The sequence below is a fragment of the Cebus imitator genome, unplaced genomic scaffold (assembly GCF_001604975.1).
Source record: "Cebus imitator isolate Cc_AM_T3 unplaced genomic scaffold, Cebus_imitator-1.0 Scaffold338, whole genome shotgun sequence".
NCBI lineage: Eukaryota > Metazoa > Chordata > Mammalia > Primates > Cebidae > Cebus > Cebus imitator.
In genome coordinates, this window is record NW_016107653.1 from 462,379 (window position 1) to 478,997 (window position 16,619).

The 16,619-nt window shown below is 57.1% G+C and overlaps 1 protein-coding gene across 3 annotated transcripts in view; it reads left to right on the plus strand.

Annotated features, from left to right (window-relative positions):
* Positions 1-126: 126 nt before the first annotated feature.
* Positions 127-16,619, plus strand: part of ZFYVE21 (zinc finger FYVE-type containing 21) — an 18,512-nt gene continuing 2,019 nt past the window's right edge. For 2 of the 3 annotated variants that reach the window (XM_017505378.1, XM_017505374.2), the window contains exons 1-5: positions 127-371; positions 12,215-12,265; positions 13,112-13,280; positions 14,352-14,427; positions 14,538-14,629. In XM_017505378.1, the coding sequence (XP_017360867.1) occupies positions 234-371; positions 12,215-12,265; positions 13,112-13,280; positions 14,352-14,427; positions 14,538-14,629 (526 nt within the window). In that variant the 5' untranslated portion in view covers positions 127-233. Of the gene's footprint in view, positions 372-12,214; positions 12,266-13,111; positions 13,281-14,351; positions 14,428-14,537; positions 14,630-15,249; positions 15,304-16,619 lie in introns of all 3 variants that reach the window. The other variant, XM_017505373.1, reaches the window with a different exon arrangement.

Sequence of the window (16,619 nt, forward strand, 5' to 3'; positions counted from 1 at the left end):
GCCCGGGCCAGCCCTCACCGCCGATTGGTCACCGACCGCAGGGTGGCAGGGGCGGTGTCCTTACGCGAATTGGAGTGGCGGCGGAGTTCGAGCTCCGATTGGTCCGCGCTCCGTGGCGGGCTTGGCGATTGGACGACGGCGCTGTCAGCCGCGCGCGGGCGGGGCGGGCGGTGCCCCCGGGCTGGGCTAGGGGCCTGGTGCGGGGCCTCGGGCCGAGAGGCTGAGGCGGCGTCATGTCCTCCGAGGTGTCCGCGCGTCGCGACGCCAAGAAGCTGGTGCGCTCCCCTAGCGGCCTGCGCATGGTGCCGGAGCACCGCGCCTTCGGAAGCCCGTTCGGCCTGGAGGAGCCGCAATGGGTCCCGGACAAGGAGGTGGGTGGCCGCCGCCCCGGCCCGCGTCTCGGACCCTCCCCGCCGCCCTCGCCCGGCCCCGCGGGCTTCCAGGCCCCCGCGGCACCCCCTCCGCCTCGGGCGGCCCCTTCCCCAGCAGGCCCCCGCCTGACCCTCCCCCAGACTGGCCGCATTCCGGGGCCCCCGCCTCAGGCTCCTGCGCCCGCCGGGAGGGTGGGAGGCGCACGGGGTGTCAGTGCGGGGGTCCGGGGAAGGCGGGACGCGCGCGGGGTCCCGGTGCGAAGGTCTGGGGAGGGCGGGAGGGCCTGCAGCTGCTCGGGGGGGGGCGCCGGGAGGCGGTGTGCGGGGCGCGGGGTACGGGCCGCGGGGCGCGGGCTGGTCCCGGGGGTGGGTGCGGCCCTGCCCGAGGCCGTTTCGTGCTGGGCTAGCGCGTGTGGACTCGGTCCCGAGAGAAAGTGGAAGGCGGCGCGCGTTCCTCGCAAGCTCAGCGGGGAAGGCGTTTGCGGTCCGCGGAAGCGCTGGAGCCGGCGGCCCTGCGGGGGTCCCGCCCGGGAACCGGGAGAGGCGTCGGTGCCGCGGATGGGTGGCGGGTTCCGAAGCCACCTCCTGCTCAGAAGCCAGGCGGGGAGGAGAGGCAGGACCCACCCCGTGGGCCAGGCTGCCTCCCTTTCCCCTTCGTCTACACCACCCTCCACCTCGGAAGCGAGGCCGCAGTCGCCCACTGGAGAATTTGAAGGAGACCGCAGGTCTGCAAGCGTTTCCCAGCGGCCCAGGCACCGTGGAAGTTGCCCAGGTCACTCTCGCAGAAGTTGGGGCGTGGACGTGAGGTCCCTGAGCCAGGCCACCCCCTGGGGGTCCCATGGGGTTCCCCTTGACCTGATGGGAGGCGCCTTTGCCTCACCCCAGCTCCTTGGCCAGCTAGGAAGGCCTCGAGTGCATTTACTCTCACTGCCTGTGCACTAACAAGTCTGTCCAGTTTATACTCTGTGGATTTTAGCAGGATAAAAAACTCCGAGAAAAAATTTTTGTAATATGCCTTTTTTTTTTTTTGAGATGAAGTCTCACCCTGTCTCCCAGGTTGAAGTGCAGTGGCACGATCTTGGCTCACTGCACCCTCCGCCTCCGAGGTTCAGGCAATTCTCCTGCCTCAGCCTCCTAAGTGGCTGGGATTACAGGCGTGCACCACCACGCCCAGCTAATTTTTTTGTATTTTTAGTAGAGACGAGGTTTCACCATGTTGGTCAGCCTGGTCTCGAACTCCTGACCACGTGATCCGCCCTCCTTGGCCTCCCAAAGTGCTGGGATTACAGGCATGAGCCACTCGCCCGGCCTGTAATATGACTTTCGTACTTAATGCATGTTACAGATTCATTTAATTCCCTCAGTGAGAGAACTAAGCAGATGTTGGAACCGGGTTCAAGAAGTCAAAGTAGCACGAATTGATCTGGGTTCCTTGAAGCTGGAACAGAGGCCTGGCGGGGAGGGCTGCTGCAGAGCCTCTGGGACAGGACGGAATTCCAGTGGCTATGGGGAAATGTGTCAGCGTCTACAGTGCACGGAGCCTTCCCTTGTCACCGAGGGGGTCCTGACGGGTCTAGACCAGTGCTTCTCACCTCTCCCCAGTGTCGTCACCCTAAGGAGTTTTTTAAGACACTTTCCCCCAATCATTCTCCTGTGACATCTTTTTAAAAATTTTTTTTTTTTTTTTTTTTAAGATGCGGGGGGTTTCACCATGTTTGTCATGCTGGTCTTGAACTCCGGACCTCAGGTGATCCGCCCGCCTTGGCCTCCCAGAGTGTTGGGATTACAGGTGTAAGCCACTGCACCCGGCCAAAATGTTTTTTTTTTTAAAATTTTTTTTCTTTTTCCCCACCACCCCCAAAATGTATTTTTAAGTTGACAAGTGAAAATCATATGTATTTGTGGCGTATGCCCATGAACTCTTAATAGCACCGAAATACTCCACAGCTCTATGAACCGTGCAGAGAGTGTGAGAAAGCATGGCCAACAGGAGGCAGAGGTTTCCACTGAAGCAGTTTCTTTCTCCATGGCCTACACCAGCACTGATTTTACGGTTCTGGTTTTTAGTTACCACTGTGTTCCCCTCCTTCATTCCTTCCAGAACCCTTTTGGTATCAGCTGAATTGTTTAGCATTTTTCCCCAGTCTTTCTTCGTGGCCTCTGTGGAGGGGCTGTGTGGAAGTCCCGCGGTGACTTCCTACCCAGTGGAGTTGAAACACCTGAGTCAGGTGGCGCCCCTCCTGGAAGAGAAGATTCATTCCCACATTGGCGTGGCGGCAGGATGTCCCTCCAGAGCCCCCCCACCATGTTTGGATGGTCAATTGGGTTCTGAGCAGCTGAGGAAGGCCCTAGCGTTGGGTGGGCTTGGGGGACGGGAGAAACCATTCTAGTGAAGTTGGACTTTGAGTTTTGTGTTTTGGATTTTATTGGAGCGTGGTCTTAGAGCCCAGAAGTGACTGAAGACAGTGTTCTGGAGGAATGAGACGGGGCAGTGAGGACTGGAAGATTTGGAATAATGTCTGGCTTTAGTTGCGATGGCTCGAGGGAAAATGTAACTGTAACAGTCGCCTGGCTCGTGGCAGTGCTGCAGGGGACACAGAGCTGCGCTGTGGGCTGTGTGCTTGGGGCCACTAAGGTGGTTGCAGGGAGGTGACTCAAATGTGCAGATAACCAGTTGCGGAAAAATAGGTTTATTTGTGGTGGTTAGGAATGGGCAGAGGAGAATTCGGTAGAACATGGCAGGTGGGTAATATTGTCTTTGGCTTGGTGGCTGTGTGCCAACTGGCTTCATTGTCATCTGTAAACGTGTTGGTCCATTTTCCTTCTGGCTCTGTTCTCAGCCTGGGGAGTGTGAGTTCAGCCCATTGCACTGCTCCTGAATACCAGGTGCCTGACCTGGGCCGTTTTATCAGTTTGGGCTCATGAGGGTTATCCCTTTGCAATGCTGCAAAAAGCCCCTGGGGAATGTGTGCACACACGCGCCTTTCTCAGAGGTGGCCTGCAGCTCTCAGATTCTCAAGGACCAGCTGAGGTTTCTCCAGTCTGAGCCTCCTCCGGAACCTTTGGGGCAGGGGAGGCAGAGGCGGTGTGTAAAGCTTCGTGCAACACCAGTTTGAACAGAGGTGCTTTGGGGGTGTGAAGGAAACCTCAGATGATCTCTGGGGCTTGTCTGACTCTGCCATCAAATATCCGACACTGACGCAAGGTAGTGGGCCTGGGGGTGGGCGGTCGGGGCGTGCAGCCATCTGGGCTTGAGTCTTATCCTTGAAATCGTTGCTGCTGTGCACCCCTCCTACCTCCCATCCGAGGTGCTGGCAGAAGCAGTGACCACAGCACCGTGCTGGCAGGTTGACATTTGGATACTGTAGATTCAGAGCCGGGGAGGAGAGAGCACGTTCGTGTCTAATCACGAGCCCGGACTCGGGTGGGGAGAGAGCTGAAGTGAGGGCAGTTACTGAAGAGAGGCGGCTGGGGCTGTGCGGCAGGGAGAACAGGGGACCCCGAGTTCTGTGAGGGTCTCAGGCCAGACCGGACAGGGCTTTTCTTTTGCAGGGAGGCGTGGCCAAGGCTGGAAATAATCAAGATGGGGAGGAGGGTGGGACAGTGGAGGGCCAGGGCCTCCAGCACATCAGAGAGCTGAGGCCAGAATACACAACTTAGCTGGGCACAGTGGTGGGCGCCTGTAATTCCAGCTACTTGGGAGGCTGAGGCAGGAGAATCACCTGAACCCAGGAGGCGGAGGTTGCAGTGAGCCGAGACCATGCCGCTGCATGCCAGCCTGAGTGACCGAGTTAGACTCCGTCTCAAAATAAATAAATAAATAAATAAAAACACAAAAAGTAGTCGGGCGTGGTGGCACACACCTGTATCCCAGTTGCTCGGGAGGCTGAGGCAGGAGAATCACTTGAACTGAGAGGAGGAGGTTACCGTGAGATTGTGCCAGTGTGCTTCAGCCTGGGCAACAGAGTGAGACTCTGTCTCAAAAAAAAAAAAAAAAGTCCAGGTAAGGGAATTGTGTTCCAGTTGATGATAATGGGGAGAAATGGCCAGTGTTTTCTGGGGCAGAGAATGGGAATTTGGAGGGCCTTGTTTCGGGTAAACAAGGGGTACCTCTGTGATCTCTGGCTTGTTTGGGGAGGGTGGTTCTCGGCAGAAGGCTTTCCCAGCACACTGTGGGGTGGGGGATTTCATAATTGTTTTCCAGGATCGCAGGGCTTGGGTAAAGCTCACGCTTGTGAAGTGCCAGGGGCTGCCAGAGCCTGCGCAGCGTCTGGGAACGAGCAGCCTCATGGGACACTGCCAGGGACACAGGTGAGCTTCTCTAGGGTCCCTGAAGCTGGCTCTGGATGGTTTCTTTTTTTGAGACAGGGTGTTGCTCTGTTGCCCAGGCTGCAGAGCTTTTATGGATGTTAGGAAACACTGAGACTGTGAGGCAACAAAACGGGACTCCTGGGTGTCCTGCGGGAGGCCAGGCCGCCTTTAGCATAGCCCTCCCGGCCCGCGGTCAGCGCCCACACCTGTCACTAGCCTCGAACTGCCTGGCAGCTGAAAACTGTAGAAAACCGATAGTAACGCACATGTTTGTAGTCCCCAAGGTGCAAGGAGATTCTGTCCCTCAGAGGCGAAATTGACGGGGCCCTGTGAGAGGAGCCAGTTTACAACTGTTGTCAAACTCACGTCTTCCTTCCTCACGGCTTGTATCCATGTCTGCTCTTTGGATTCTCCTTTGAACTGGGTTCTTAATCTTACTGGTTCTGTCATTTACTACTGAGTTAAATCTTTGACATGAGTCCATTTTCTGTTTGTAGGAGTTACGCTCTTACCCTTTAAAAATGGTTGTCTTTCAATAAAGGTCTACTGATACATGTATTTAAATTGTTTTTTGGCTGGGCATGGTGGCTCTCGCCTGTAATCCTAGCACTTTGGGGGGCCGAGGTGGGTGGATCACCTGAGGTCAGGTGTTCAAGTCCAGCCTGGCCATCATGGTGAAACCACATCTTTAAAAATAAATAAATAAATAAATAAATAAATAAATAATTTTTTGATTGACAAATTCTGGGAGGTCTGAGAAGTGGTTGACCATGGGAGCCTGCCCACCAGCTGGTGGGTGACGTTTCTCACAGTGGTGTGGGAGCTCAGAGTGGTGGGGCCTCACTGTCCTTTGTCACCCCAGCCTCAAGGGGAGGGCAGGCATATGTCCTGAAACTGTTCTTTTTATGGTAACTTTTTCTGAACATCCATTTAAGCTCCCTAAACTATGCTTTGAGATGATACTAACCTTGAGGGTGGAGGCACTTTTGGTTTCCTGCATGCTGTGAAGCCCCCTCTTTGGAGGTGGCCGGGTGCTGGCTCTGAGGAGCTGCCCTGTTGTGGGAGAGTGGGTCAGCGGGTCCCCACCTGCAGGTCTCCAAGGAGCTCTGTGCTGGTGTCTGCTCCCACTGTGGAGGATGGGTGGGTTTCGGGATTTCTTGTTGCTTCTCGGCTCACTTCAATGTTCAACTCCCAGGTTCAAGTGATTCTCCTGCCTCAACCTCCCAAGAAGCTGGGACCACAGGCGCCCACCACCACGCCCAGCTAATTTTTAGGTTTTGTAGAGACAGGGTCGTGTTATGTTGCTCAGACTGGACTGGAACTCCTGGGCTCAAGCAGTCCTCCCACCTCAGCCTCTGGAAGTGCTGGGATTACAGGTGTGGCCACCACGCCTGGCCCGGTTTCTTCTTTCATTGCTCATGGCCATCTTGCTTACCCAATGGGAAGCTTAGTTTGTGGCATCTGCCTCGACTGCCTCCGAGGGTGTCATCTGGCAGGGTGGGTGTGAGTCAGCTGTTGGTTTACTGGGCCAGCAAGGAGGGGACAAGCACCCAGGGCTCCGACTCCCGTAGGCAGCCGGGGGAAGCGTGTTCCGAAATTCCACTGGGAGCTGTCTGCGTGTGCCTGCCTCGGTCCTCACTCCCTCTGAGCCCCGCTTCCCTTGGGCAGCTCCTGTGTTCGTTCAGCAACTCCCAGCCTGTGCTGGGCCCTGCAGGGTGGCCATGGAGGCGTCCTATGGAAGTGAGTGCCAGGTCCCCAGAGAGGCCTGGGCTGAGGCTGCCTCTGTGACGCTACTGCACAGGCAGAGAGAGCTCCTGGAGAGCACTTGAGTCCCGCCGTCCATCCCGGGGAGCAGTGTCAGCCCTTAGCAGGCTTATCTGCCTGGCCTGGGCAAGAGGGTCCAGCAAGCGGGTGGGTCTTACTGGGGCGATGCCTGAGCTCACCCTGCCTCGCTCTCCTCTGTCTCTGTGTGTCACAGCCTGCACCTCTGGCCTTGTGGCCCTCACTGAACACCTTTATTATTTGTTTCTTCATTTTTCTCACTAAACATCTTGAGGCCTTTTTAATTGGGTTGTTCTTGGGGGTTTTAGTTTCCCCTGCAAATGTGCTGGTTTGAAAGTCTGCCCCAGCCCACCCTGGTGGTGACACATGTGTACCTGCGACGTGATGCAGACTGAGAGGCTGGCATTCCAGACACTGCTGGCCACGTATGGTGAAAACGGATGAATCACACTTGGTTTCTGGGCTTTGGTGTATTCTCCCTAGTTCCTAAAATAGCTGTTTCACTGAACATCAGAGCTGTCAGGTCCAATTAAATGAGGCGCTGGTGGGAGCCTGGCCTGGTGCCCGGCTTGCGTGCCTGCGCTTCCTTTGTGGGGCATGCTTACTGACAGGGTGGGTATTTGGCAGGCTGGTCTTGATCTCCTGGCCTTGTGATCCACTCGCCTCAGCCTCCCAGAGTGCTGCGATTACAGGCGTGAGCCACCTCACCCGGCCGGGTCATTTCTATTTTTAAGGGGACAAATTTAAATCCTAGATGTGGTCCGTCTTTTTTTTTTTTTGAGTCCTTAGTCATCAGAAGCAAAAAGACTTTCCATCTCTCCCAAGAGGACCCCTGCCCCTGTGGGTCACACCGTTCTGCTGCCCAGGCTGGAATGCAGTAGCATGAACATGGCTCACTGCAGCCTCGACCTCCTGGGCTCAAGCCGTCCTCCCAGCTCAGCCTCCCAAGTAGCTGGGACTACAGGTGTGCACCACAATGCCTGCCTCTGTAGAGACAAGGTCTTGCTATGTTGCCCAGGCTACTCTTAAACTCCTGGCTCAAGCGACCCTCCTGCCTCAGCCTCCCAAGGTGCTGGGATTGCAGGCGAGAGCCACCTCCAGCAATGTGATCTTATATTTAGAAGTTGGCCTTTTAGCTTGCCCAAGCACAAACTGCACAGTATGTGTGAAAAGCACTTCCCTGTCAGCGCTGTCTGCGGAGAATATTGAGAGGGTGTGCCCCTCCTGTTGGGCACTGTGGGCCGGGGTCACCACGGAGAGACCATAAACAGTTATCCTCACTGGAACCTGGTGATAATGCAGCTCTGTGTTTGCTTAAGCTCACAGTTAAAACCCCTGTGAAGTTTTCTCTAGCAGATTCTAGTAGATTCTATGGCTAATGGATATCGGGTCAGGGAAGGGGCCACCACACAGAGGCAGGGACTGTGCCACCGCACAGCAGGCGGAGCGTTCTAGAACCGACAGACCCATTCGAGGGCAACCGCAGGGCTGGGCCGAAGCACAAGCAGGGAGGTGAGCAGCCAGCCTGTGCCCACAGCTCACAGGCAGGGGAGCCCTGGTAGAGCTGCCAGCTGGACTCTGTAGATGCTTCCAGAAGGCTAGGGTGGGCCAGGTCTGGTTTCCAAGTCCAGGAAGTAGCTTAAAAGCAAAGGAAAACAAGAAAAGGCTGGTTGTGGGATCTCACGATGCTCAGGACCTGCCTGAGTGGGGGCCGTGACGACATGAAGCTTGGCAGGGATGAGGCCCTCTTATGGGTTACGGCGGGCCCGTCTTCGCTGCAGAATGGCATCTGAAGGGCCCCTCATGTGCACCACAGCTGGGACCTCTGTCCTCCCACAGTGAGGGCACATGTGGCTGTGGACCCCAGAGGACTCCTTCCAGAAGCATCTACAGAGTCCCAGGACCACCAGACTTTGTTTCCCCAACTAGGCACAGTGGGCCCTTGGCACCTGATGTGGCCTGTCTCGGAGCGCCCTGTGCTGCATGTGGGCTCGCAGGCTGGAGGGAGGCGCCTGCCTCTGCGGAGCACGGGCTCATGTGGACACGGTGAGGGCGGCGGCTGTGATGGCGTTACATCGGAGCAGCTCCTCCACCCGGCATCTTCTTGGGCTCAGAGAAGGGGATGAGCTTCTCAGAGGAGGGGTGCAGGGCAGGGGAAAGTCCTCAAACCTGTGAGGACAGGGTGGTGGAGGGTCTGTTGCTGGGTCCCCAGACCACAGGGAGGCTGAGACGCTGGAGGATTAGGTGGTTGTGTGGTCTCCGCCGCTGCTCAGACCTGGGGGTCTGTGTTCCAGAAGGAGCTCGGCCCTGGTGACCCCACAGGCCTTGCCTGCCTTGTTGTGGAATCAGCCCCAGCAATGTTTGCTGGCCCAGAGTTGGGGCTGGAACAGTGCCACATGTGTGGGAGCAGCTTTCCCACTGAGGGGCCGAGCCCTGTTAGCTGCTTGTCGGTGCCAGCACAGCCCATCTGTCCTTGATGGAGCGCTGAGGCGGCTCTTGCGTTAGGTAAGGCGTCTGAGCTCTCGTGTGGCTTGGCAGTGCTGTGGCTACATCCAGTTCGCCTCCTTTTCAAGACTTCGGGCCCTTTGTTATGCTCCCCAGGCGTTTCCTGGTCTCTTTCCCCTGGAAGGGAAAAGGGAGCTCTTCATGGAGGAAAGGTTTTCTCTTACATCTCTTGAGGATTACTGTGCTTTGAACATGGGTGATTCTTGTCAATATTCAGCCAAGTCCTTAGTCAGCAGGAGCAAAAAGACCTCCATCTCTTCCAAGAGGACCCCTGTGAGTCACACCATTCAGCCATCGGGTCATTTAACCTGCACCTGTTTGTAGTTCACCACCCGCCACCCAGGTCTCGATGGCGAGGACCGAAGTGGGGTGTGTGTATTACACCAGGTGGCAGCCTCGCTGGGACCTTCTTGTTTCATCCGTACCAAGGACCCCAGAGCACGAGGGTCTTGTTCTCAGGAAGCTGAGGGAGGCGAGGCGTCCTGGGGCCTGTGGTCCCCATGTGCGGCTGGAGGGCCTGCTGGGGAGTGGGCACACGGCACTGAGTCCCAGCTTTGGAAAAGGCTGTAACCAGCTCAGCAAATCCAGGGACCACCATGAAAATGGTGTCCTTCACTCTTAAAAGAATGCACGGAGACAGATTTCCTTCAGAGCCAGGTCTGAGTGTCTTCCCCTTGGATTGGAGTCCCTGCTGTTAGTGTGGGGAGCTGGTGACGGCCGAGTCCTCAGTGCTCACGCTGGCGTCAGGGCCCTGCTGCCATCTGGAGTGAGTGGAGGCAGCCAGGCCAGGCCAGGACAGAGCCTTCCCAGTTGAGGTTTGGGAGTTCCGTGCCTTTGGTGCTGAGGGTGAGCGGTTCACGGTGACTTCGTCCTGTGGTCACGAGGAGGTTCGAGCTAGGAGCCCCCTGTACGTGGTAAACGCCTCTGGCTTGCTGTTCTAAGTGGAGACAGCAGGCAGAACTGGGACCCACGCCCCCAGAAGCAGGCTCTGTGGTGGTCCTGCCCAGCCAGCAGCTCACTAGCCTGCGATTGCATCTGGGGCTGTTTGTAGAAGTTGGGCTGTGGCCAGTCCTGAGGTCTCCACAGCCCTGAGGGGAGCTTAGAGGCCAGGTGGCAACGGCTGCCCACAGTGGGGTGTGACCTCGGGCTTGTGGCCTCTTCAGTAAGGGCCTCTGGCACAGGCCACCACATGTATATCTCTGGGTGCTTGGTAAATGTACCCTGCACTTCAGTGACAATTTTTTTTTTTTGTCTAGTCAAGTGAAGCAGTGGAAATTCAGGGAGCATCTTTTATCTGTTTGATTTCTAAGTGACTGATTGCAATTCTGCCTTCACCTGCAGACTGATCAAGTGTCTGAGGTGTGTGGGCTGCGTAGGGCTCTTTTCAGAGTGGGCTGCCCTGCTCTCCCGTGTTGAGGCATCAGACTTACCTGTTCCCACATCCAAAAGGCTCTGGCCACCCTCGGCCCATAGGCTTCCCTGCCAGGCTGCAGCTGGGCCCCAAGTCCCTTCTGCCCAGCGGGCCCAGGTGGTGTGCGTTTGTTCTGACAATTCATAAAGCAGGTGCCGCCTCCACTAGCCTTGACCAAGCCCTGCTGGCATGCAACAAGCAGCACGCTCACCGCTGGGCTGGACCCCACGCCTCGTCCCGCTCCCTCCTGGGCACAGCGGCACTTGGCCTCATTGTCACTGTTCATAAAGACAATCTACTTTCTTAGGGCCACAGTGACGCCAGTGACACCCAGCAGATGGCCACAGGGTCCCCTGGATTTCAGTGGCACCCGGCCATCACTTTGAGACTCCGGGCGTTACCATGAAGTGAGGCCCACGGAACAGCCCTTAGACAATTTTCTTTTTTTGGAACAGGGTCTCATTCTGTCACCCAGGCTGGGGTGCAGTGGTGTGATTACAGCTCACTGCAACCTCCGCCTCCTGGGCTCAAGTGATCCTCCCACCTTAGCCTCCCAAGTGGCTGGGACTACAGGCATGCACCACCACACCAGCTAATTTCTGTATTTTCAATTTTTTTTGTAGTGATGGGGTCTTACCCTGTGGCCCAGGCTGATCTCAAACTCCTGGGCTCAAGTGATCTGCCCACCTCAGTCTCTCAACGTGCTGGGATTACAGGCATGAGCCACTGCGCCCAGCCCCTTAGGCAATTTAAAGTGTAATTCTGAGGCTCTACTGAGGCAGCTGAAGAAACTTCAGACGTGATTCCAACTCAGCAGAAACAGCTGCGTCCCCAGCACGGTTGTCTCATGGCCGCTGTCATGAGGCAGAGGAGGGCGTCCTCCCAGAGGGCATCCCTGGTGTCAGGGCAGCACCACCTTGCCGCGGGGCTTCAGGCCCGCTGTGACCCCTTGGGGAAAGTGAGCACCATGAGCACCTGCCCAGTCCCCAGCTCTTGTGTGGTCACAATTCCTGGTCAGCCCGGTGCCCAACCACCTTCCTGTTTCTGTCTGCACTTTTCTATTCTGTGTGCGTAGAATCTCTGCCAAGAAAGTCCAGCCTCGTGAGCGCAGGCTGGTGAGTCTTAGAGCTTCTCTGTGCCTGGGTCCTCAAGCTGAGAAAGCATCTTCAGGGCATTCCCAAGCCTGGTGCCTGCCCCCCATGACATCCACAGCAGCCTGCATGTGCTTCAGCTGCTTCTGGGGGTTCCCTCAAAGGTGGGGGTCAGGGCATGCGGCGCCAGGACTCCAAATAAAGAACCAGAAAAGCTTTATGTCTCTGTAGGTGGGCTTTTGTCAGCTGGCGTACAGCCCCGTAATCAGCAGCTCTCCTGTGTTTGCGGAGCGGGTGCTAAGCATCGCCTTCTGGGGTTAGGCTGGCTCCTGCCGTGGATTTCATAGTTGCTTCATGGCGTTGCTCTTTGGTTCCAGTAACAGGACCAGGGCCAAAAAGGCATTGCTAAAGTCAACTGCTGTTGAGTCCAGCGTGGAGGGACCCGAAACGCCAGGTTGCACGCTCAGCTGCGAGACAGTCAAACCCCAAGTCCACCTCAGGCCCAGACCCCATGGGTGCGCCGGATGCATCTCCTGCAGGCCTTGGAGCAGCCTGCACCCCACCTCTAGAGCCTGGGCATGCGTGGTCAGTCCATCATCCTGCACCACAAGCCTGCCTGCCTCAGCCCGCTTGGGCGCATGGGGAGGTAGCAGGGCCCAGCTCTCTCAGCGGCCCGTGATCCTGCCCCACTGATGTGGCGAGGGACTAAGCCGGGTTTTAACGCTTTGTTGTCTCTCTCCTAGTGTCGGAGATGTATGCAGTGTGACGCCAAGTTTGACTTTCTCACCAGAAAGGTGAGCTGAGGCCGCTGAGTTTGGGTGGTTGGAGAATTGGAGGGGCCCCAAAAGGACAGCTGCCCCTTCTGTCAGGGGACGGAGATCATCTTATGGCTTTTTTTTTTTTTGGAGCTAGAGCCTCTCTCTGTCACCCAGGCTGGAGTGCAGTGGCGTGATCTCGGCTCACTGTAACCTCTGCTGTCTGGGTTCAAGTGATTTTTCTGCCTCAGCTTCCTGAGTAGCTGGGACTACAGACTGGCAACACCACACCCAGCTAATTTTAGTAGAGATGGGGTTTCACCATGTTGACCAGGCTGGTCTCAAACTCCTGATCCAGCCACCTCGGCCTCCCAAAGTGCTGGGATTACAGGCATGAGCCACTGTACCCAACCATTATGGCTCGTTTTGAGTGTCAGCCATACCCTGTTTCTGTGGAAAGTGGGCTGATTCTGTGGACCACCACAGGGTGGGGTGCAGCCCTGTCCCCCGTACAGCCCCCTGTGCAGCCCGTTCCTGTGCCACTTTGCCCTCGGGGAGTGTCTTCCTGCTAACGTTTGCCCAGCTCATGGCAGCTCCAAGGCCTGAGGGCGTCCTGAGCAGTGGGACTTGGTTAATTGAAAGAAAGAGTTGAAAAGCAGCCAATCTGGTTATTTTGAAAAAAAGGCCTCATTTCCCAAGTGAGATGGAGCCCTGCTGTGTGGCGGGGAGCCTGGGGGCTGGCGTCAGGAGGTATGTGTGTGCAGCAGCCAGCACGGGGCCCTCGTGTTTAGGTGTGTCCCGGGGAGTGCCAGGCCAGTAGGGGCCGGACCCAGAGCTGCTTGTCCCCTGCCCCTCCTGACTGCCCGTCCCCCCGCGTCTGCCCAGCACCACTGTCGCCGCTGCGGGAAGTGCTTCTGCGACAAGTGCTGCAGCCAGAAGGTGCCGCTGCGGCGCATGTGCTTCGTGGACCCTGTGCGGCAGTGCGCCGAGTGTGCCCTGGTGTCCCACAAGGAGGCGGAGTTCTACGACAAGCAGCTCAAAGTGCTCCTGAGCGGTAAGGGCAGGTGGCCTGCACAGCCCTGCGCGCCCCGCCAGCCGGCTCCTCCCTGTGTCCGGGGTGACGCTGTGGACCGTGCAGACGGCACTCTGCCTGAGCGGTAAGGGGGGGTGGCCTGCACAGCCCTGCACGCTCCGCCAGCCGGCTCCTCCCTGTGTCCGGGGTGATGCTGTGGACTGTGCAGACGGCACTCTGCTTCGCTTTGACGTTCTGTCACCCTCCCTCCCTACCCCATCTTCTGGATTCATCTAGAAGCAGTTATAGAGCCTTCTCTTCTCTTCAGAGATGGAATGTTGTCTCAAATGTTGGTGCTGACTCCACTGGGCACGTCCGTCATGTGGGAGGGGAGGCCCTGGGCCCAGGCAGCCCCTTCCCTCAGGTGGAACCCGGCGCCGGTGCTCGGGCCTTTGTGACCACCGTGGCTCCTTGATGAGAGTCCGGAGACCTTTGCCCAGTAGCACGACGCAGACCCAGGGTCCTGGTGTGGGAGGAGGACGTCCTCCAGCGGCTTAGGGTGTTCCTCCCCTGGAATCTCTGAGCAACAAGCAGCAGCACCTCCCCACTGCCTGCCACCTCTGGCCACTGCCGTCCCGGCCTCTGGCCTCCTGTCCTCAGCCTGCCCACTGTGGGCCTAGGACCACCTGTCTGCCTCCCCACAGCTCTGTCCTGGGTGAAACGGGCGTGGTCCCTGGCTGGACGGTCGGGTTTTCTTTCCTTTCTGCTGTCTTGGTCCTGTCCTGCCAGCTCTTAGGACGTGTGAGCAGAGGGGTTTACTGTTCTTTGATCTGGGCCTTGGCGATGAATTCCCTGCGTCCTTTCTTTGAAGGATGTAGGAGCTTTATAAGTGAGCAGGACCTGTCTCGAGCAGTACCTTTTGTTTTACCTCTTAAACCCTTGATCTGTGACTGCCTTTTTGCTCAGCTGAAGGGGTCCTTGGAACAAAGCTGTGGTTTGTTTCCTGCTGTTTCCACTCTGTCCTCTGTACGTGTGTCTCCGACTGGCACTCGTGGGAAGGGTTAGGTGGAAAATAAGCAGGCCCTGTTCTCACGTTTGCTTTTGTGTCCCAAGGAGCCACCTTCCTCGTCACTTTTGGAAACTCAGAGAAATCTGAAACTATGATTTGTCGTCTTTCCAATAACCAGAGGTAAGAGCCAGACCCTTGTGGGCACAGGGCAGCGTTGTCACAGACTGGGAGCCTTGGTCGCACTGACCTGAGGCTGAGTGACCCGATTTGGACGCTTTTATTTGATGTAGATACTTGTTTCTGGATGGAGACAGCCACTATGAAATCGAAATTGCGCACATTTCCACCGTGCAGATCCTCACGGAAGGCTTCCCTCCTGGAGGTAAATGCCGGCACGTCCTTTCCTAAGCCAGGAGGGTTTGGTGCCACACGTGGGTGACAAGAGGAGCGTGCACTTTTGGGATCAGGCAGCCGCCCTGAGGAGCGGGGTCGGCTGGGTGTCCAGGACAGCCTACCTTTCCTCTGCGGGGAGGGCGTGTGTTTACTCACTGGCTTCAGAACTCGCCAGGTGAGTCGGGACTTAAGTATAAGACCACAAAGGGAAATTTGCCTCAGCGTGTCGTAGTGACTTCCTCCGCTCTAAGTGTGCTAATGTATCAGTCCGTTTATTGTTGGACTCAAACTAAGGATAAATAAAGCCCCAAATGCAGTAACTGAGATTCCCAAAAAGGTCTGAGTGGTGGCTCATCGGGAGCCAGCACCTCAGCCCTCCGCCCGCGGGCGTCTGTGCAGACTAAACCCCTGGTGCGTTTCCTGGTGAGCTGCTAGAGCATCTAGCCCAGCCTGGGCCTCTCCACTAAACTCCGCTGACGGGGAGCTCGCATTCCGTTATCTGCAAACTGTGCTGACAGGTGCACGTGCCGTAACCCGTGTTGCTTTCTGTTCTCTCACCGGCTCTTGGTTGCTCCTTCTCTCCACTGCCTGCCCACCTTCTTGCCGTAGAAAAAGACACTCACGCTTACACCAGCCTCCTGGGGAGCCAGCCTGTCTTTGAAGGTCAGCCTCTTCCTCCTTGCCGGGGCTCCCTGCACGTGGCGGGCCCTCGCCACCTGGCTTCTGTCCGCGGGGTGGTCCATGCCAAGGTTCTCTGTGAAACCCGAATTCCCTTGTTGTGGTTGACTTAAGGGAGAAGCTGGGTCCGCCACGTGGGTTTATAAAACATAAATGAAGACACCCCAGCAGAAGATGTACTTGCTCAGTTGTCTTGTGGGGAGTGTTACCCCGCAGTTGACAGCTCTGTGTTGGTACCTGCCAGCTCTGAACAGGCTGAGGCTAGGGGGCGTGAGTGCCCACGGGGACTCACCTGGCCTCGGGGGCCTCTCCCAACATTGCCCTTCCCACCACAGCTTGCTGCTTCTCAGCTCAACCTGGCCTCCTGGGACCCCTGACTCTCCTGGCCCTTCTGTCAGCCTTCTGAATGAGGCGAGACGCCTGGGCCAGTGTTTTGCCACCTCTGTCCTGAGCTCAGGACGTGCATGAAGCCGGGATGGCATCAGGCTGGTTACCTTGAGCAGGCTGCGAGGTGTAGATGCCCAGGAGCAAAGGGTAGGGTCTGGAGAAGCCGGGGTCACAGCAGGCGCTCCCCTCTGCCTACCTCCTGCGGAGCCTGAGGCTCAGGTGAGGGCCATTGATTAAGGCAACCAGTACTCCCAAGGCTAGGGCGACATGGCCTCCTGGGCTGCTTTCATGGGCAGACCCTCCCCATGGCTTCTGGCACTGCATCCCCTTGTGGTGGCTTGGGGGGGGTGTGCAGTGAGCCTTGCCTGCCCAGTCTCCTTAGAACCTTTCAGACCCCAGCACCGTCTTCCAGCCACATGTGCTGTGGTGAAGGCAGAGTCAGCCACAGATGACAGGGTGACAGATGGCCGTGGCTAGGATCCAGTGGCGCTTTATCAAGCAAATCCAGGTGGTGGGCAGAGCTGTGGCCTTGCTACAGAGCCCAGGCAAGGTTCTCCAGTGGAGGGGTGGGGGTGCATGCCTTAACCACAGAATGTGGCTTATGAAAGTGTGGTTCCGGAAGCTGGGTGCGGTGGCTCACGCCTGTAATCCCAGCACTTTGGGAGGCTGAGGTAGGCAGATCACCTGAGGTTAGGAGTTTGAGACCAGCCTGACCAACACAGTGAAAGTACTCTACTACTAAAAGTAGTAGAATACTTTCGTCTCTACTAAAAGTTCAAAAATTAGCAGGGCGTGGTGTTCAGTGCCTGTAATCCTAGCTACTCAGGAGGCTGAGGTAGGAGAATCGCTTAAACCCAGGAGGCACAGATTGCAGTGAGCTAAGATCGTGCCACTGCACTCCAGCCTGGGTGAGA